The sequence below is a fragment of the Bos javanicus genome, chromosome 28 (assembly GCF_032452875.1).
Source record: "Bos javanicus breed banteng chromosome 28, ARS-OSU_banteng_1.0, whole genome shotgun sequence".
NCBI lineage: Eukaryota > Metazoa > Chordata > Mammalia > Artiodactyla > Bovidae > Bos > Bos javanicus.
The window spans coordinates 36,336,054-36,356,460 of NC_083895.1; the positions used below are offsets into that span (position 1 = coordinate 36,336,054).

The following is a 20,407-nucleotide window of genomic DNA, read 5'->3' on the forward strand; positions in this document are numbered from 1 at the left end:
TGTCATCTCCCATAGTGCGGGGTCAGGAAGTAGCATCTGCCTGTGCCACCAAATGCCACCTATGGGGCCAGGTCAGGTACCCTTGAGCTGATGTCCAGAGTGACTACAGCTGGAGCAGCCTGTCCCCCCTCTAAGCCCAGTGCTTGGGCCTCCCCCTAACCAGCCTGGAGCTGGGAGTGGCAGGTAGGGACTGCTGTCTGCATTTCTTGCACCAGGAACTTGAGATCCTTTGAGGTTAACCTGGTAACTCATTCAGGGGGAGAAGGGAGTGGGGTGGGGTCCAAATAGTTAGAGGCAGGAGAGCTGGAGGTCTGGTGAGGAGCTTTTTCCAGAATCTGCTTTTTCTGAAAAAGCAGTGAGTGACCTGAACCCGACTCCCAGTGATCAAAGATCACCAGCAAAGTGCCGCCTGCCCCCGCATCTCTGTCCTGCCCCTGCCACCACACCAGAGGTCCCCGTGGCCACTCTGGGAGGTTCTCCAGGTGGTTTCTTTATAGAAACCCTGAGGCTCTGAAACAAGGCGGTCGACCCTGGCTTTATGAGCCCAGACTGGGTGGAAGGAAACTGCCATCTGAGGGTCCTTGGGTCTGTGGCTGGCTCCTGGCTCCCACGGGAAGAGCCGAGGGCCTGAAATTAGACAAGCGGGCCAGAGCAGATGGAGAGAGCGCTCAGACTCACAGCCTTCTGGCCCTCTACAAAGGTGGAAGGCTGTGTGTTTGGTCTCAGGGGTCTGATTGGCCAAGGCCTGGCCCCACATCAGCCTCTCCTTCTTAAACTGGGAGCAGGAGGACGCAGCCAAATGGAGTGCACAGCTGGGAGGCCTCAGGAAAGTGAAGTGCCCAGGGAAGAAGTTGATTCCTGTGGCCTCTCCATACCCTCGGGCTCCCTGAGTGGGGAGCAGCAGGCAGCAGTGTTTAACCCCCGGAGAAACTGTCCATGGAGTAGAGGACAGCTGTCCAGGTGGCCAGTAGGAATGAGGGGCGTGGTCTCTGCCAGTAAGCAGGTGGGTGTGGCTCCCATCTTGTCTTGCAAATGCACTGGGAGTGTCACCCCGGGGCTGGTGGCTTGGGCAGACCAACCTCCCCACCCTGGACCTCTGGATCTCCTCCATCCTGCTCTAGGTCTACTTCAGAATGAGAGGGAGGTGGGGAGACTCTTGGCTCCCAGCTCACCCCACTCCCCAGCCCCCATGGATATTCTGGTCCATGCTTGGGTAGCCAGAGAGGTCTGTCCTTTTGGAACTTAGGTTCTTCTGGAATCTGGGGTCAAGTGCACAGAGGCCTCCTGGCCTCGGTCCATTGTGGAGGTGGCTCAGGGCACCTCCCCTCCTCAGAACACTTGCTTTGCTACTAACGCTGCATAATTTTCAACTGAGATGGTCTAGATCTCCACACTCAGCCCACCACCAGCAAATATCCCAGGTCCTGGCCTGCCACAAGCTCAGGTGTGTCCAAACCAGGTTAGCTAGCTTCTCTGTGACCCCTTACCTCCAAGATGGGAGCTGTGACTTCCCGGCCATCAGGTGGCTTATAAAAGTCCAAGGGGGGGGCAAAAGTGTGTGAGCCAGTGCTCCTGCGGGGTTCTGTACATGGTGGCAGTGCCCTACCAGCTGTTCTCGGCAAATAGCAATGCTTCTTTGGCTGTTGCCCTGTCCAGGCCCATCCCTCAGGCCAGTAGGTCTGCAGGGCACCCCCGAGAAGAAAGGCTCATCGTCTTTCTGATGAAACCCCCAACCCCACCTTGAGCTTGTTTCGGGCATCTTTCCAATTGAATCTGAGTTATTCACAAGGCCCAGAGGATAGTGTGAGGTGGACAAGGAATTTTCCGGGATGGGATTTTCCTAAAGTTCACGGACAGGCTCAACCTGTCTGACTTCTCTTGGGTCCCAGAGCATCCTCCGCCACGGGGTTGACAGACAGCAGAACTGGTTTGGGAATCAGCTGTCCCCAGCTCCAGATCCCCCAGAGTTCAGTTCCAGGGTGAGTTCACAGGCTTGGAGACTCCTGGCTCTTGCCACCCCAGGCAGCCCATGGGGAGAGGGGGTGGGAACATTGGTGGAGCCTTCCCGAGGGAGGGACAGCCCAGAGGCCCTCTCCTGCCTGCCTGGACCACAGGACTGCAGGTGGTAGGATCTGCCTGGGGAAGCAGGCAGGGCTGGGTGGGCCGGGCCACAGGCCTCTGCAAATCCTGGGACCGGGTACCACCCCCCTGGTCAATCTCCCTGTACGTGGGGCCCGAGTGTAGGTGGGTGAGGGGCAGCCAGGAAGAGCTGGAGAGGAACAGGGTCACTCACAGCCAAAGGGCCAGTCGTCGATCCTTTCTTGTTTTGACTTTCTTTCCCACAGTGATGGGAGATGACAGAGCTGGCTGCAAAGTGTGGGAATGATCTAGAAATGCCAGAAGCAGTTGAAACTCGGGACAGTGTGCTGCTGGTGCCAGCGTGATGATGCAGCCATTTTGCAGGATAGCAGGGTTTTCCCTCAAGGAAAACATCTCTGGTTTTATGTTCTAGGGGTCAGCTGTCAGGGTCACCCAAGTTCAACCTACAAGCCCCCAGGGAATGACATTTCCTGTAACCACGGAGAGGTTCTCACCTGTCAGTAGTCCCAGTTGCTGAGGTTGAGTCCTGCCCGCCCACCCACGTCCCTGGGCCCTGTCACACCTGGATCCTGTTGTACACTGGCATTTGCAGGACCAAGAGGAGGGGATTAGGAGGGGTCCTCTGGGGACAGGGCTGCTTCATGGGGAACAGATTGTAGAAAGCACAGGTTCTCACCTTTCTTTTACATAAGGCCCAGAGAGGGAAGGAAGTTACCCGAGGTCACACAGGACGCTGGTAGCAGACCAGGGACAGGGCACTGGGGTGGTGCCGAATCTTGGGAGGGGGAGGTGGGTGGGAGGCATCTCCGGAGGATGTACCTTCTCTCAGATAGGTGACATCACTGACTTGTGGGGGTGAAAGGGAAAGCATCCAAGACCAGCAGTGGAGGCGCTGCTTGGATCACCTCTTGGGCCTCAATTTCTGCCCCATAGAACACGGACAGCCTCATCCTTGGCCAGCCGCTCGCTGGGCATCGTGAGGCTGCAGTGAGGCAGAGGGCACCAGTCGGCTGGGAAAGCAAGAGGCCTGTTCGTATGCCACTCCGTGATCCCATTAGGTCCTCCCCATCCGTAGTGCGGTGCTCTCGCCCCATTTCACAGATACACACGTGGCCCCAGCTGCCCGCTGGGTCAGACCGCCACAGCACCCAGCCCTGAGTCGCGGCCCCCCGCCCTGACGTTCTGTGGTCACATGTATCTGGTGCCGCTTCCTGGGAGGAGATGATCCAAGAGAACTGGCAGGGAGGAGGCCCTTTGTCTATTTCTGGGGCACCCAGCGGTGGTGCGCCCACAGAGGAGGACAGGCAGACAATTCCAGGGACAGCTTTCTTCTCAGGGGTCACGGATCAGAGCAGGAATCCTGAACTTGGCTCCCATCCCGCCTCTTGCTGGACACACAGGGACATAGGGACTGAGGAGGGGCGAGGGTCTGCCTGCCGCCCAGGCACTTTGCAGGCAGGAGCCCACCCAGATTAGCCCCCTGCACTGCATGGCCTCAGCTGAGTCAGAGTGTGTGGCTGCTGGGACGTAATTCCATGGGGGCCCTGGTCTGCCGAATTCAGAGTGTCTGGCAGAGAAAAACACTGGACGTGGTTCCCACTGGGTGCCAAGGAACAGCACCACCCAGAGCACACCCAGTGTGCGGAAAGTGGTGTAAGACTGGGTCCAGGGCATATACGCCTTCTTTGTGCTCCTCCTGGAGATGGGTGAAAGAAATTGTATTTTATTTGAGCTACAGTATGTAGATGGGGAGACAGAGAAACCTCTTAATAACAGAAACAGTAACAGTTTATTCTTAAAGTCCTTCCTATATGCTCAGCATCATGTGCGTGCGTGCGTGTGTCGTAAGTTGCTTCAGCCGTGTCCAAATCTTTGCGACCCTGTAGACTGTAGCCCGCCAGGCTCCTCTGTCCATGGGATTCTCCAGGCAACAGTACTGGAATGGGTTGCCACACCCTCCTCCAGGGGATCTTCCCAACCCAGGAATGAACCCTCGTCTCCTGTGGCTCCTGCGTTGCAGGTAGATTCTTTACCACTGAGCCACTGGGGAAGCGCGCTCAGCATCACGCTAGCATTTTATATGTATCAGCTTGTTTAATCCTCATGATGGCTTCGGAGGTAGGTGTTATTTATTATCCCCACTTTACCAAAAGGGGAACAAGAGCACAGAGAGGTTAAGTAACCTGCCCACGGTCGCGCAACTGCTAAGTGGCTGAGCTGGGATTTGAACCCAGAAGGCTGGCTGGAGTCTGTGCTCTTAGCCACTCTGCCTTCTAAAAGCAAGAGAGAGCACTTCACAGCTTCCAGTTTGCAGCTGAGACTCTAGCAGAAGACTTGCCATCTTGCACATGTGGTTTAAATCTCAGGCCCTTCCTTCATCTTAGGGCTCCTCACACCAGGCCTGTGAGGAGAGCTTCCTCTTATTGACTCCGCAGTTTACAGATGAGATGGAGAGGCCAGGCCGTCATCATCATCTCAGCAGCCCCCTTCACCCATCCCTCTTGGGCTCTCACTGTGCTTCCTTTTCCCTGCCCGGATCTGCAGAGTAGAAGAACCCTGGTCCCCCGGCACAGGCAGGAGTCCTCGCTGGTTTTCACCCTCCCAAGCTTCCTTGGGCAGTGGCCCCAGGCAGGACCCCATGTTTTGGGAGATAAAAGAAGGTCAGAGGGTAGGAGGGTGTGGCCTGCGTCTAGGAGGCAGAAGGAGGAGCAGCAGCAGCATCTCCAGGGAGCCTGGGGTGAGATGCTCTAGGAAGTCCCTTTGTCATCCTGGGTGTGACGGACGCATCAACATGAACACAGTGCCCACAGCTGGCTCTTCTGCATTAACGAAAGGGTGTTGTTTCTATCATCTGCTTACCTTTCGTTCCCTATTTGGGCGTGGTCGGCTGATGGGGTGTGCATGTCACAATCAGGTGTCACTTGACTTGGTGGTAGGTTTTGTTTGATGACAGCAGCAACCCGGACACATGGTGAATCAGATTGCATTCAGGGCTGGTGCTCCTGGAACTGGGTCCCTGACCCTGAGGAATGGGGAGCTGCTGGCAGGCTGAAAAGCTATAGGATGCCAGGTCACGTGTATGAGCCTGATCGACTGGGTCTCAGATGCAGTGTGTCCAGTGTCTGACTGTCTCGCCTGTCTTCTGCACACTGGGTAATGTAGATGCAGTACATTTTAATCTGTTAGTGGTGTGTTGGCTTCGTAGCCTGTGCTGGGGGCCAGGGTTGCAGAAGCAAACCCCTGGAATCCTATCCTGGCCCTCGGGGTTCACGCTCTCACTGTAGAACACCCTGCTCCCCAACTTTCCCCAGGTAGCCTGACTCTCAGTGAAATCAGCATATTTTCTGGGCCTCTGCTGTCTCCCAGGCCCTATGCAGCCTCTGGGGACACAGACTGGAAAGAGGTGAACAGCATACATTTGTGGAAAAATTCCTCCGGCCGCCTTGTAGCGTGTGGGTTGGCAGGAGGCGGGACTGGAGACTGAGATTAATGATAGAACGCACTTGTCATCATTCGGGAGAGAAAGGACGACGCTGCAGAAGGTGATTGGAACAGGCAAGAAGCAGAGGCGGCAGACTGCAAAGATAATCAGGCTGCAGTGACCCAAGGGTGGGGCGGGGTGGCGTGCCCATCTTCCCGAGGTGGCTTGAGGTGATCCTGGGGAATTCGAGTGGATCCGGGAATAGGAACTCAGTTGTGGCAGGGAGGAAAGGAGGAGAGGTGGGGAGGAGCCCAGCATGGAGGACTGGTTCTTCTGCCCTGACTCACCAGGCACAGCCCATGGCCAGTCTTCCCTGCTGGGAGAGGGACCACTGAGCTCCTGCTGCCATTTCAGAGGGTCTTGTGTGGATGTAGTAAGCTAATGTATGGAAACGTTTTGAAAATGTATCATTAGTATATTTCATTGCACAGTGAACTCCGTTTGCATATTCCCAGGGGCCCTTTCTGCCACACTCTGACTCTTCCTCTCCAGCCCCCTCCAAAAGCACGATTTGAGGGGCTGCTGCCTGGCAGATATGCCTCCTGGGCACCCCGAGCCCTGCCTCATCCTTGAGTCTCAGAAGCCCTCCTTCTCACACACTCACACACTCAGAGCTCCTCTGTTCTCCAGCAGCCTTTTAGCCGCTAAGATGCTCTTTGATACTTAATACGCCTTTGTTTCATTTTGCATGTAGCTTCCCCAGGCTGCAGCACATTTGATAATTCTCCTGCTTGGCCCGCACATCCAGGTCTCTGCACCCTCCTCCCCAGACGGCCTTTCATCCTCCCTGCATCCCCCCACAGCTGCTCCCATCCCTTCCCCATTCCCAGACCTCACCAGGACTGAATATCCTGGCCTCTCACTGTCTTAATATCCCTCTGCTTGCCTTCATAGGGAACAAACGCCTTTTGTGTGTGTGTGTGTGTGTGTGTGTGGCCACACGAGTGCCTATGGTTTCTGGCTCCTTTTTAAGCCCAAGCCCTGCCTGGCAAGGGGCAGTTTTTTCGCATGTGCCTAGGCAAGCTCATCTGCCCCTTTGATGCTCTGACTCCCAGACCCCAGCCTCTGCCTCCCCTCCACCCGCAAGTGACTCATTGTCTGCCGATTACTCTGCTGGGCTGGAGATTACAGATCCACCCTCCCTACCTGGGGCCCCGACGGTTCCCAGATCCAGCCATGCAGCCCCTTCCTTCTGCCGCCTCTCTCAAGACTGGCAGCCCCACACTAGTCCATCGGACCAGCCCAGCCTGGGCATCTCTTCTGCCGGGAGCTGCAGTCAGAGGCAAACACAGGGCCTGTCACTGATTCCAGGCGGGCCACATCTCGGACAGGCCTGGACTAAGATGCCCCAGAGCTTCACGCCAGACCTCCCCTCATTTCTACATCTGGTTTCCTTTTACTGGTCTCTAAGGGACACTGTGGTGGCTGCCAGCTGTAGGGGCAGGAGCCAGGGAGCTCTTGGGGAGCAAATATCAGGAACTGGGCTCTCCCCCAATGCCCTTCCTCAGATCTGCTTCCTGTGTCCTATGTGATTCTCAGACCCCACATTCATTTCCACTTCTCTTCCGTAGATGTCTGTGCCACCTCACCATAGCACCCTCTGGTGCAGGGGCCCCTAGACACGTCTCCTGGGTCCCAGGAATAGGAGACAGCCAGCCCCCTTTGTCACACACACCACTGTTTGATGTACCACTGGGAAAGGAAAACACAGCACCCGTCACGCCATGCTGTGGCCTCGACTGTAAGACACGTGCTGCTGGCAGATGACTTGGTTGTTTAAGCCCATGGAACCCTAGTGTCCCTTGTGGCTTGCCGGGTAAGCGGTAGAGGCACATGCAGGCAGTGGGAGTTCTGAGAGGGCAACCTGTCTGTCTTCTCCCCGGCTGGAATCCCCTTTCTCTTCCACTGACCCCTTGGGGCTGCTGCTGTATGGTCAGAGGTGGACAGAGACACCAAAGCCCATCCTGTTGGTTGCTTATCTACCTACCAAGGTCAATAATACTGATCATCTTTGTAGCAAACATACGTAGAGCACCTACGCTGTGCCCGATGCTGTTCCTTCACTGCATGGTGGTAACTCAGCACCTGACCAGCATCCTGACAGCTGGTTTGTGAGACAGGGAGTAGAATTACCGCGACCACCGTTTAGAAATGAGGGAGCTGAGGCACGGGAACGTAGGTGACTTGCTCAAGGTCTCACATGGGCGGTAGAGAGCGAGCTGGGATGATCGTCGGGTCCGTACCTCACCAGCTACCCAGGTGCTGTGTGAAGGGAGAGGTGGGCGCGCGATCGAGTGGTGGTTTTCCTGGGGCTGCTGTGAGTTACGGGTCATTTGGGCCTCCGCCAACCCTGCTTCTCTTTTGGCTTCTGCTCGGATGTTCCGCCGACCCTCCCTCTCTTTTGGTTGACTAACAGCACTGATTTACAGCTTACATCCACTCTCTGAGGTGGGCGGCTCCTATAAAAATCCATTTCACAGATGGGGAAACTGAGCTCCAAGCAGTAAAGCAGCCAGTGTGAAATCTCCCAGCTAGAGAGCGTCAGGGCACAGTTCAAGCCGGGTCTGTGGAACCCCAGAGCCAGGACACTTAGTCATCACGTCCACAGCCTGCTCACCGTTGTCCCCTCTCCTCCCCTCTCCTGGGAGTATTGTAGACATTGGTATCACCTCATCAGAGAGGCATGCTCAACTCAGCCGTGTACAGACAGCCCAGATCCAGGCCTACCCACAGACGCACACCCAGACATTCACCCTGCCAGGCTGTCTGTCTGTCCTTGTATAATCCCCTGCCTGTCTCTGTCTGTCTGTCCTCCTGAGTCTCTGGTTTTGTGGCTGCAAATCCCCACGTGTTATCACTAACCAGCATTTGCCTCGGAATGGCTTGTGTTGGCTTGCACCATGATGAGAGCCTACCCTGTGTCTCTCCAGTCTGCATCTGCCCGCGTGGCCTCTGCCAGCTGGCCGCTCAGGCCGAGGGGGTGACGGGTGGTGCCTGCCTCGCTCCCGGTCCTTTCCCTCTTGGTTGTAGGAATGTGGCTGTCCTGGCATCTGTGTTGTGTCGGGGCCGCCTAATACCCACATCACATCTGCTCACAGCATCCCAGGCCCCTCTACACCATTCCCTTTATTCTCTCTACGGAAAACCACTCTGCTAGCAATAGGAAGACAAGGGCCGTCCTTGACCAAATGGGGGAGTGGCTTGTGACATTGGAGGAAAGCTCCGAAGGCCCCCCGAGGTGCCCCAGCCCCTCCCATGGCTCGGTGGCCCCCAGGAGGAGCACGGGCCAGGAGGGGCAGCGTGGGCAGGGCAGGCAGCAGGCGGCACCATCTGCGGCCATCCTTTGTGCTGGCAGCCGAGCGGCCCCTCCGTCGCTGTGATCCGCTGGGCCTCGTGCTTGGCGTGCAAATGAGGTTCCAGATGCCCGGTGCCCCCCCGCACAAGAAGCGGTAACTAGGGGCCTGGGAGAAGAATGGAGCAATCTGGAAATTCATTTCTGTTTGTTCCAGCCTCGATGAATAGGCCGCTTCCCGCTCCAGCTGTGGCAGATGTTTGCTGGGCACCCGCATGGGGGGCGTTTTGCCGTGGTTTCTGGGCAGACAAAAGCCAGGGTGGGGGCCTCTCCTCTCTGGCACCCTCCTCCCTGAGCAGGTGGTGGCATGGTGAGGCCCCCAGAGGGGGCAGGATGCAGCTCTTACACACAGCTCGGCCACTGATCCCCTCTCCTGGAGGGGGGGAAACAGGTGCCCAGTTGGGAAGGGCACAGATTGTATGTCAGCCTCTCTTGCCTCTTTGAGCATCTTTGCCCACCACACAGGCCAGGCAAACATACTCAGTGATGCCGGCAGGACCCCTCACCACCCCACCCCATCCCCACAAGAACCACCACCCTTCCTTCGCCCTTCCGTCCCCAGCGGGCCCCTGGGAGCGTGAGCACCTCCCTCCTAGCCAGCACTCAGCACGGCTGGATGGACAGTGTTCTCCTGCTGGTCCTAAAAGCTGCCTCCTGGCCCCTGCCCACCCGGTGAGGGGCAGGAAAGAGCCTGCTGCCCCTCAAGATGCCAGGCCCCACTCTCTACACTCCTGATACAGCCTCCCTGGGCCAGGGGCCCAGCCTGCCTCTCCGGGCCTTGGGCTACTAGGGGAGCCTATCCAAGGTCTGGGTGGTTTGAACTGGCAGCCCTGTGCCGTCTCTCCAGGGCCTTGTGTATCTATGCTTCTTCCCCCATCGCCCGCTGAACACGGTAAAAGGTGTGACTCAGAAGAAGCAGGAGGAGTTTCTCATTGAGTCAGGGCGCTGGAGACCGTGGCTGCCTGGTTTGGGCCCCCCCTCCCTTTTTTTTCTTTAATTTATTTGGCTATGTTGGGTCTTAGTTGTCCTGTGACATGTGGGATCTTAGTTCCCCCACCAGGGATCAGACCCACATCCTCTGCAGTGGCAGGTGGGGCTTTTAACCACTGGACCACCAGGGAAGCCCCAGTTTGGGCCTTTTGAAGAGTTTCATCTTCTCCCCCACACTCTGGTTCAGCCTTGGGCTGCACCCACCAGGATACACAGGAGGGGCACCATCTGAGTGTCTGCCCCTCCCTCAGTGGTTGCTGTGAGCGGGTGACTTCCTCTGTCTGAGCCTCAGTCTGCTGATCTGTAGAATGGGGAGAACAGCTAATACCGTGGATCACAGGGGATGGGTTCAAGAAAAGGACACACAAGCATGTTGCACAGTGCTCAGATGGCAGACCCTGGAGATGGGCTAGGGGGCTGTGCGTCCTGTCCTGCTTCAGAAGGCTCCTGACTCCTTGACGGGGTCGACTCCTTAGAACTCCTCAGAACAGTAATTAGTGTGACTGATTACTGACGGCAGGAGCAGAGCATTGGCTGGGCTGTGATCAACCCATTTTGTGGCCACAGTCTCCACAGTGTCCCCTTCTGCCCCTGACCACAGCCCTGGAGGAAAGACAGGGCGTCAGTCATGACTCCTTTTTCCCTGCCAGCAAACCGAGGCCCGAGAGGGTCTGTGTGTTCCTTAGGATCACGCAGCGAGGTGCTGACAACCCAGCCTTCCTGATTTCTGACTCCTTCCCCAAACCTCAGCTTTTGGACTGGCCAGAAACACTGACCTTGAGGGTGCTTGTGGCCTCTGGTGGCCTCACTGGCACAGTTCAGGATGAAGTAGAATTGTTCTCTCATCCCCCAACACCTAGCTTATTCTGGTAGCGTTTCCTAGTTTCTGAGGCCTCCCCAAGCCTGGATGTGAAGCGTTCTCCTGTGCTCCTGCCTTTGGTACCCCCGGCAGACTCTGGCTCGGCCCCTGCCCCACCCCCGGGCCACCCTGTGCCCTGGAAATGCTTTGTCCTTTCCAGCGTCTGTGCCCAGTAGCACAGGGACCCATCACGGGTTTGCCTGGAAGGTGGGTGTACCTGTGTTCTTCCAGGCACTTTGGGGGAAAGGAGAACTCTGCAAACACTCCTGGAAACAGCAACAGGTTCTAGGAAGGATCCAGATTTTGTTTAAACCTTGTGATTTTGGGGTCCCACTCATGGAGAGGAAGCCATGTTGAGCTGACTATCCAGAGTCCAAGGGTGTGGGCCTCACTGAGATGTGTGGGGGCAACCAGCAGTTCCTAACTTGGGCACACGCCGGTCTGTGCCTGGCCTCCGGCCTCACCTTGGCCCTGCCTCTGCGTTACTCTCCGTCGTCTTGACTCTCCCCTCTTTGCCGTTACACTCTGCCCTCCTCTGATCTTCTCCTTCAGCAATAGCAGCTTTTCGGTCCTCTTTCCTTCAGATGTTTATCCCGCTATACAGGCAAGAATACTGAGAGGGCTAGAATACTTGTGTCAAGCTGGGGGCAAACCCTGCGTGGGGAGCGCCCAGCCTGGGTGGGCGAGGTGGGCCAGGCGCGGCAAGGCGCGGTGGCCAGTCACGAGCTCGCTGACCATCCTGTCCTTCCTTGCAGCCCTGCTGTCCTCCTGGTGCGAGGAGCTCGGCCGCCTGCTGCTGCTCCGACATCAGAAGAGCCGCCAGAGCGACCCCCCCGGGAAACTCCCCATGCAGCCCCCCCTCAACTCCATGAGCTCCATGAAACCCACTCTGTCGCACAGGTGAGTGGGCGTGCGCCACCCGGGCTGGGGCCAGGCGCCGCTTGCGTGGGTGCTGGACAGCCACCCCTCGGGCCCCCAGGTCTCCTTGGACATGTCCCCAGGTCAGAGAACCGGGGTGGGGCCCCTGAATAGTCAGGAGGGCAGTACATTTTCTAAAATCCGGGTGTCGTATTTTAAATCCTCATGGGTGAGTGCTATTTGTCCACCATCAAAACAGAAGTTGAAAGTGCCATCTTATCCAGCCTGACTGCTTGATCCCTTCGGTGGAGAGCTGTCTCTTCTTTAGGTTCTAGACTTTCGGTAGAAAGTTAGTATCCCTAAATCCAGAGCCTTCCCTCTTTCCTGAGCAGAATCACAGGCAGGTCTGGAAGGGATTCAGGAAGGTCACTGGGCTGAAGGCCACCCAGGCAGGAGTCAAGGGAGGCTGGACCTTCAACATAGGGGCAGGGCTATGGAAACCCAGCGTCACAGGTGATACTGGGCCTGCCAGAGGCAGCAGGCACTGAGGAACTGGCCAGTCTGCCCTCCACCAACCCCAGAGGGAGCACATGGTCAGGACCGGCCCGTGTCCTAGTTAATTATCTCGCAGGTCCCTCGCTGAGCAGGGCTGTTCTCTCAGAGCGCTCTGCAGGCTGACCCTGGAACAGCAGGGCCTGCTGTGCGGTCTGCTCTCCCAGTGTGAGTCCCTGCTGACCACAGGGAGGGGCATTTGCAGTCGGCACTCCACACTCATTACCAGGCCTGACCGTGGCACCTGCAGCCCAGAGTGCGCTGCAGGAGACCTGGGTCACACCATAGAGGCGCTGCCGGGAAGTCGGGTACTGGCCATGCTCATAAATCGAATTAGAGGCAATTGATTCTTGGAGCCAGAAGGGGCGCTTAGAGCTCCTCGGGTCCAGCACCTGCTCGGGCAGGATGGGGGTTGGTTCCCTGCCTCACTGCGAAGTGCTTTTCACCACCTAGCCCCTCACCCCCTCTCAGGGTCACTGCCTCATCGCACCCTCAGTCTGACAGCTCAGTCGCTTAGAGCAGCCCCCTTCTGTGGGTGTTTCTGGGGGTGGGAAACTATTGGCCTTTTGGGCCAGGGTAGTTTTTAATGGTGCAGGACTTTGTGGGGCAGGTCACGTCTTGGCTCCTGCCCACTCAGTTCCTATGTGACCCCCCCACCCCAGGCATTGCTAAAGGACTTTCACACGTCTAAAGGACAGAGATACCACCTGTGGTTGAGACCCACCACTCTTGAGGCCAAACCCTCCTTCATCCACCTTCGCCTGCTTGACCCCGGCCTGGCTAGAAGCCACAGGTCTTCTCCGGCTGAGTGCTGCCAGCCACTGAGCACAGGCGCTGCGATCCAAGCCACACCCTTTGCATTTACCCTTGTTACCTTCTGGCTCCTTAACTCCCTGTCCTGCCAGAATCGTCCTGCGTCTCGTCATCCCACATCCCACATCCTTCTCAGCCACCCGTCCTCTGAGCCATTTCAGTAAAGCTGCTGCTGCTGATGGCAGGCCTGCTCCTCTGGAGACCTGCCACAGACCTGCCTGGCCATGACCACAGCCAGCCTTTGGCCAGGTCTTTGCTGAGTTGAGCTGAAAGCATGAGACTGCCTGGTCCTGGGGTTAAACAGATAGATGAAGGGGGTCTCTGCTCCAGGAGCTGACTCTTGCTGGTTGGGGAAGAAAGACTTGGTGAGGCAAAATTGCGAGCTGGCAGATCAAGGCAAAGCTAGGGTTTGGTGACAGGTTGGCTTTGGGGTTCTCTAGGAGGAAGGTGGAGAAGGCAATGGCACCCCACTCCAGTATTCTTGCCTGGAAAATCCCATGGGTGGAGGAGCCTGGTAGGCTGCAGTCCATGGGGTCGCAAAGAGTTGTACACGACTGAGCGACTTCACTTGCACTTATCACTTTCATGCATTGGAGAAGGAAATGGCAACCCACTCCAGTGTTCTTGCCTGGAGAATCCCAGGGACAGGGGAGCCTGGTGGGCTGCCTTCTCTGGGGTCGCACAGAGTCGGACACGACTGAAGTGACTTAGCAGCAGCAGCAGCAGGAGGAAGGTGGCCAGGCTGACACAGTCAAGAGGCTGCCCAGAGGAGGTGGACCTTGACCTTGAAGGACTTGGATGGCATTCCAGAATTCGAACTGGCTTTTTAAAGAAATGCTGTGACTGAAGAGCCACTGTCTGTCTGGCACCCAGTGCTCTGCTACCACCCCCGCTTCAGCCTCCTGTGCATGCCCATGGGGTGCTAGAGAGGGCAAAGCAGTGGCCTCTGAGAGAAGGGAGAGCTCTGCCTGCGGGTAGACTTGCTAAGTGTTGATGAATAGCAGCACAGCAAGGCAATGGGCATTCTGGGCAATATCCTTCACTCCTGTGGCAGAACTGGGAGGGAAACCCCAGAGTGGGACAGCGACTTCCCCAAGAATGCACAGTCAGGAAGGGACAGAGCAGGGAACCACACACAGCGCTCTGCCCTTCACCCTCCTCCCCGCTGGCCATTCAAGACCAGTGACATGGTTTCTAGTCATTAACCCAATCCTGATCCACACCTCGCCCCATTTCCCAACTTATAGTGGGGCAGTTGAGACCAGAAAGAAGTGTCATCTGTTGAACAAGGTCCAACCCATGTCCCTTCAGGCCAGAGCTGTTCCGAGGGCACGTTGTGGCCTGTGACTGGAGAGTGGCTGCTCTCTGCCTATAACTTCGTGAATTTCCTCCAGGTGGTGAGTCTCTCATTTTTAGAGAAACTCCACTGGGGTGCCTCACCTTCTAAGTCCCTCCTGTAATTTCCCAAACGAGAAGGAAAGGAAGTGGAAGAGAAAGACAGGTACTGTCACAGAAGGAAACTCTATGCCTGCCCTCCTCCACAGCTGTGTCAGGTGACTTAGAGGGAGGAACCTCCTTTCTGCCTTTCATTAAGGAAACTTTGGGTGGGGGTGAGCTTAGGGACCCTGCATGTTCATGATTCGGTACTTGGAGGTATGTGACTGTTCCAAGACTCAGGGTCCTTGTCTGAATTCTCTGAGGACAAGCAAACAGGGAAGGGTGAGGGAGCCAAGATGCTCGAAGTCCCAGGCTGTTGGGTGGGGAGGCTGTGACTGCTGTATATCTGTAGTTCAGGCATCACGGTCACATCCATTACAGGCCATGGAGGTCGGCACTGCAGCATCACTCTGTGAGTCGGAGCCTGTGCCTCTAACCTCTGGAACCAGCTTCTGAGCATGTCGGCAGTTGGGAGGAATCCTGGGTACCCACATGTCTGGCTGGAGCTCAGTGGTTTGTGGAGCACTGTGGGTTCGTCCCTGTCTGGTCCTGACCACTGAACTGTCGACCGGCTGTCCTTCCACTTTCCAGACGCCCACAGACTGCTGCATAGAAGGGACCCTGGAAAGGTCAGTCCAGGGCAGCTGGGGCCTCAGGCCTTGGGGGCCAGGCAGCAGGATCCCTTAATAGTCCCTGCGGTGACCCAGACATGATGCCTGCAAAGATTTCTGCCTTCTTCTAGATTTTTAATGAGTGACTCAAAAAGCCATTGTGATTAACACATTGTCCTTATGCAAATCAGTGTCATGAAGGTAATTGAAAGCCTAATAAATCTTGTTTACACTCTTAATTTGATTACAATCAAAGTCCACCAGAGCTGGGGAAGCCTCCAAGACCAAGGGGTGCCACCCTTCCTCTTCCAGGTGAGGGGTTTGCAGCTCCTGGAGGGGTTTCTTGAGAGGGGCCTTGGGGCTCCCCTTGGCCCTGGGCAGGCCCAGGGCTGCTGTCTGTGCAGCAGGTGGCATACACGCCCTGGAGCCAAGCTGCTGGGCCTCTAGTTTCAGCCCTGCTGTCTCCTAGGTGGGTCACTTTGGGCTGTTCTGTAATCTCTCTCTCTGCCTCAGTTTCCTCATGTGTAAAAATGGAACAACCACCGCACAGGACTTAACAACATGCTTGTCACCATGCCTGGGCACAGGTCGCTCCACGGACTAGTCTTTATTCTCTGAACCCTCAGCCGGGTGCCACCAGACTCAAATGTCCTCATTCACGGCCAGCTAACAAAGAAGGGATCTAGTAAAGCTGACCCCGGTGCTTGTCTCTCCTTGGTACCATCACACCGCCTTCACCGCTTTCATTTTTAGCTCTTTTTTTGCACAGCCACACCAAAAGCTCAGTTTGTTATAGATCCCCCTCTTACCCCCAGGAAAAAAGAAGCAATGAAAGGGAGGTTGGAGGATCTATAAATCCTGCTTCATCAGTTTCAGACTGCCAAGATGCAAGGATCTTTTCCTTTCCTCCTTCCTCTGGAAAAAATTTAAAACCCTCTAGTATGCAGTTAGCTGCACAAGTTCCTCTCCGAGTTTCACCGCAGGGAGGGAAGGAAGTGGTCCCCAGTAATTGTGATGATGGAGAGCGCTGTTAATGGTTCCCCTAAATTAAAGAGGGTGGGAGCTTCAGCTCCTCACTGGCTTGGTGTTTCATTAGTGGTAATGTTACAGCCTTGCGCAGAGATGGGACCGATATAGCCAGATCAGGGAAATGAATTAGGGTCTGACAATACCCTTAATAGGAATTTGTTATTTCCTCCAAATAAAGTGGCTGTTAGAAGTGCAAGGGAAGAAATAACTCAGCCCTCCCTTCTTCTTCCCTCCTTGAATGTCTGTGTAGATACTTTCACAGGAGGTGCCCAAGAACTGACGGTCATAGTTCCCTCTTTACTCATTTTCTCAAATTTAGCAAACATTGGTCAGTGCCCGTGGGGCTGGCAAACAGACAGATAAACTGTCTGCTGTAGCTGCAGTGTGAAGAGCTTTTTGTAAAATATATTTAAAAAAAAAAAAAAGTGCTGAAGGAATAGGGGAAAATGCCGTTGGTGTTCTGCATTGGAGAGTCACAGAAGGGAACATCCAGGCTGGGCTTCAAAGTATGGATAGGAGTTTGCTAGATCGAGAAAGGCAGAGGCACCCTGAGGAAGGCCTTGGAGGCTTGGAACACAGGTTCAGCAGGCAGGAATGATAATAACACCCCCTCCCATTGATAGCCTATTTGCAAAACTTCTAAGCGCCATCATTGTATCATCAAATACATCTGAGTACTTTGATCCCATTTGAGCTGGAGAAATGGAGAGAAAGGTCTAGGTACTGCTGAGCAGCGACTGACTGCGAGGCACTGGGCTAAACGTTACCTGTATTTGCATGTTTCATCCTAAGAGAGTATTAGTCCCACTTTACAGATGAGAACATTGAGGCTGACTTAAGTAACATTTCTCAGGTCACAGGAATCATCAGTGGCCAACCATAGTCAAGGTTTGACCTCAAAGAATCTTAAGCTCAGAGCCTAGTTAACCACTGGACTGAGAGGCCTCCCTCTGCCATTTGAACATTAGCTAAAAAAAGTTTAGTCAGAGCCCTTGAATATCTGCCAATACACTCAGTCGAGGCCAAAGCTAGTGATGTGATGTATTAAAGTGTTTTTTCCTGGGACACTGTTTGGGTTTCGTCTGCAGCCAGTCTTTGAAGCATAACTTTATGTCCCCTGTATGCCCTCACTGGGTGGCTTCTGAAAGACAACTTCCCCAGGAATTTTTGGGAAGCTCTGCCCCTTCTTGGAGTTCTCATGGACTTCTGGATCGCCTTTGTAATGTGTGCTTGCTTGCATCATTGCCATCTTTGTAAAGGGAAGTGCCACCTTACTGGACTCTGAGCTCCATGTTGGTGTTCAGTTAAATCGGATCCGACTCTTTGCCACCGATGAACGGTAGCACCCCAGGCTGACCTGTCCTTCACCATCTCCTGGAGTTTGCTCAATCTCACATCTATCGAGTCAGTGATGCCATCCAACCATCTCATCCTCTGTCGTCGCCTTCTCCTCCTGCCTTCAATCTTTCCCAGCATCAGGGTCTTTTCCAGTGAGTCAGTTCTTTGCATCAGGTAGCCAAAGTATTGAAGCTTCAGCATCAGTCTTTCCGATGAATATTCAGGGTTGATTTCCTTTAGCATTGGCCAGACCCACTGTCCGCCTTGCCCTCAATTAGCCCTGGGAGACTGGGAGCCTCAGATCCTATGAGAGGCATCTGCTGAGCCCACTTCAAGGGATCACATGAGTTCTTGGATGAAAGTCCCTTCACACAGTTCCTTGCATGTAAAAGCCTCTCAGTGAATCATAATAACGATACTAGCAGCCAGTAATTTCAGGCCGCAGGAGGTGTGCTGGGCCTTGCCTTACCCATGTGAGCTCACTAAATCCTCATGACCGCCTCTGAGAGAGGGGCCATTCTTATCCCTGGGCGTGGTGAGGGGTGGCCTCAGTGGACACGGAGGCATCGTGAGAGGGTAGCCACTTCATTAGCTTTCCTCTGTCCCCCTCCCTGGAGGATAGGGCCTCTCCCTTCCTGAGTGGCAGTGCCCATGGGGTCACAAGTGCACTGTAGGTGGTCAGCAGTTGGGCTGAATGAGAGAATGCATTCATTGATCCTCAGACATCGCTCTGGGGGCTGGCACAGAGGGGTGGTGTTTCTCTTTGGCATTTTGGTTAGTAGAGGCTTCCTGAGCCCTGCAGGTGTGTGAAGACACCATGCCAGGCGCAGGTAGCCGGAGAACTCAGGGCTCCTGGGGCAGAAGGAAAAGGGCAGGGAGGTACTCGGGCCCCAAGCATATGAGGAGCAAGTGGAGCTCAGGTCCGTGGATGTGGTGAGGGCTTCCTGCTAGAGGCGGCCTTTGGAGGAAGAGACTAAAGGTGAGTGACACGTTTCAAGGCAAGGATGGAGCACCCCAGGCCTACACCTGGAGGCCCAGGGGCAGGGGAGTGGCTGCGCTAGGTCGGGAGCTGCTCGGCAGGTAGAACGCTGCTGAGGCTACTAGGGCTTCTGGCGTCGGTGCCTCTGCAGGTGGGGCAGGTTTGGCTGGTCAGGACTGTGGCTTATGGCCTGAGACCAGGCCATGCCGGATTGGAGGTGCGCAGAGCTGGGCAGGACTACTTAGAGTGGGTTCTCAGATCCTGGGGGGCCTCCCTCTGAACTGAGATCAGCTGTGGACAGGAGGAGAGCGGCTCTGAAATGCCAGGGACCTCCGACCCGGGCTGAGCACACATACTGGTGAAATAGTGCTTGCGGAGGAGGGACACGGCCTCAGGGCACCCCCAGACCCCTTGACCTCCTCTTCATTGCCCTGAGCCCCTCCCACCCTGGTTGGACCCAGGAGCCTGGCTTGACCTTCATGCTGGGGCCCCGGGAGCCAAGCGGGCCTCCTCCCCTCCCCCGACAGCAGTGTCTGAGTCTGGGCAGAGGCGTCGTCGGCAGGGCTGACTGCCACCATGGGCCTGTGGGGGCGAGCAGCTCCCCCGCGCCAGCGGGCGCCGTCTCCCCAGGAGATGAGTCACAGCCGTGTCGGTGCGCCTGCCACTTCTGCTTCTGCAGCAGGTGCGAGTGGGGGCGAGCAAGTCCCCGAGACCACCCCTACATGCGGGTGCCCGTCTCCTCCTCCACGCACGCACATGCCAGCGGGGCCCCTCTGTGTGCACACACACATACATGTCCCCCACACACACTGGGTCTGCATCTGGGCTCTGGGGTGAACCCTCCAGCCAGACAGTGGGATGCCCACTTTGGGAACCCGGGTTAAGTTTGCTTCTCACTAAGCCTGGGGTGGAGGGGACAAAACAGGAAGGAGCCGGTCTCCGCCCACAAGGCCCACCCACAAGCTGCAGGGCAGTTGGGAGCTTGTTCACAGGCCTGTATCCCGCTGAGCCGGGGCCTCCCCGCTTGAGGTGGTGAGGCAGCAGCTGGTGGCTCGTGGGGAGCTCCCAGGGGCCCTGCTTCCTGACTGCTGGGTAAGAACCTCGGCCACAAGCAGATTCAGCCTGGAGGGCTGATGGGAGTTTGTGGGGCAGGAATTCTGGGGAGAGAGGACGGACTTCGGCCTGGGCTCTGCTCCATTTAGTTTAGTCCCGGCGCATGTAGGGTAAGGGCTCCACAGGAGGCAGGGTATCCAGGGGTCTCCTCTTTGTTGTTTAAAACTGTAGCCTGTGCGGCCTCCCTGTGAGACTGGAACGGCAGCCCTGGGACTGGGTGCTACGCTGGGATCCCCAGCGACCTCCTGGGAGGGCAGGGCTGCTTCCAGCCCAGCTGTGCCGAGGAGCAGGCTCTGCTTGTTCTCCTGTGCTTCTCCATCCTGCCCAGGCTCTCAGGCCCCCCAGCAGCACCCCCAGGTGTAGAGAGTGTGAGCTGTCGGTCACCTTTGGCCTGTGCATCTGGGCCTCACTTCCTTTCCGCTGACCCACATCACATCTGGGCTGCAGAGGGAGAAGGCAGGCAGACGGACTGGTTCCCTGAGGAGAGCTCCTCACCCCCCAGTTCTAGGCCCACTGTTTTCCTCTCAGAAATCATGAGTAATGCTGAAGTCACTTAGTGTCACTTTCCAGTTAAGAAAGACTTTTTGTTTGCAGTCTCCTCTTAGAGCCACATCATCAGACTTAGGCCACGGAGGCTTGTGTTCGGACTTACCTGCCTGAGACCAGCGGGCTCCCAAGTGGTGCTAGTGGTAAAGAACCCGCCTGCTAATGCAGGAGACATAAGAGGCTGAATTCCATCCCTGGGTCAGAAAGATTCCCTGGAGGAAGGCATGGCAACCCACTCTAGTAATCTTGTCTGGAGAATCCCATGGACAGAGGAGCCTGGAGGGCTGTGGCCCCCAGGGTCGCAGAGAGTCAGACGTGACTGAAGCAAATTAACACACACACCTGAGAA

The 20,407-nt window shown here is 56.0% G+C and overlaps 1 protein-coding gene across 7 annotated transcripts in view; it reads left to right on the top strand.

Annotated features, from left to right (window-relative positions):
- Nucleotides 1-20,407, top strand: part of ZMIZ1 (zinc finger MIZ-type containing 1) — a 150,682-nt gene that overhangs the window by 102,050 nt on the left and 28,225 nt on the right. For 6 of the 7 annotated variants that reach the window (XM_061405450.1, XM_061405448.1, XM_061405449.1 and 3 more), the window contains one exon: nucleotides 11,538-11,682. In XM_061405450.1, coding sequence (XP_061261434.1) covers nucleotides 11,538-11,682 — 145 coding nt within the window. Of the gene's footprint in view, nucleotides 1-11,537; nucleotides 11,683-11,716; nucleotides 19,492-20,407 lie in introns of those variants that run through there. The other variant, XM_061405455.1, reaches the window with a different exon arrangement.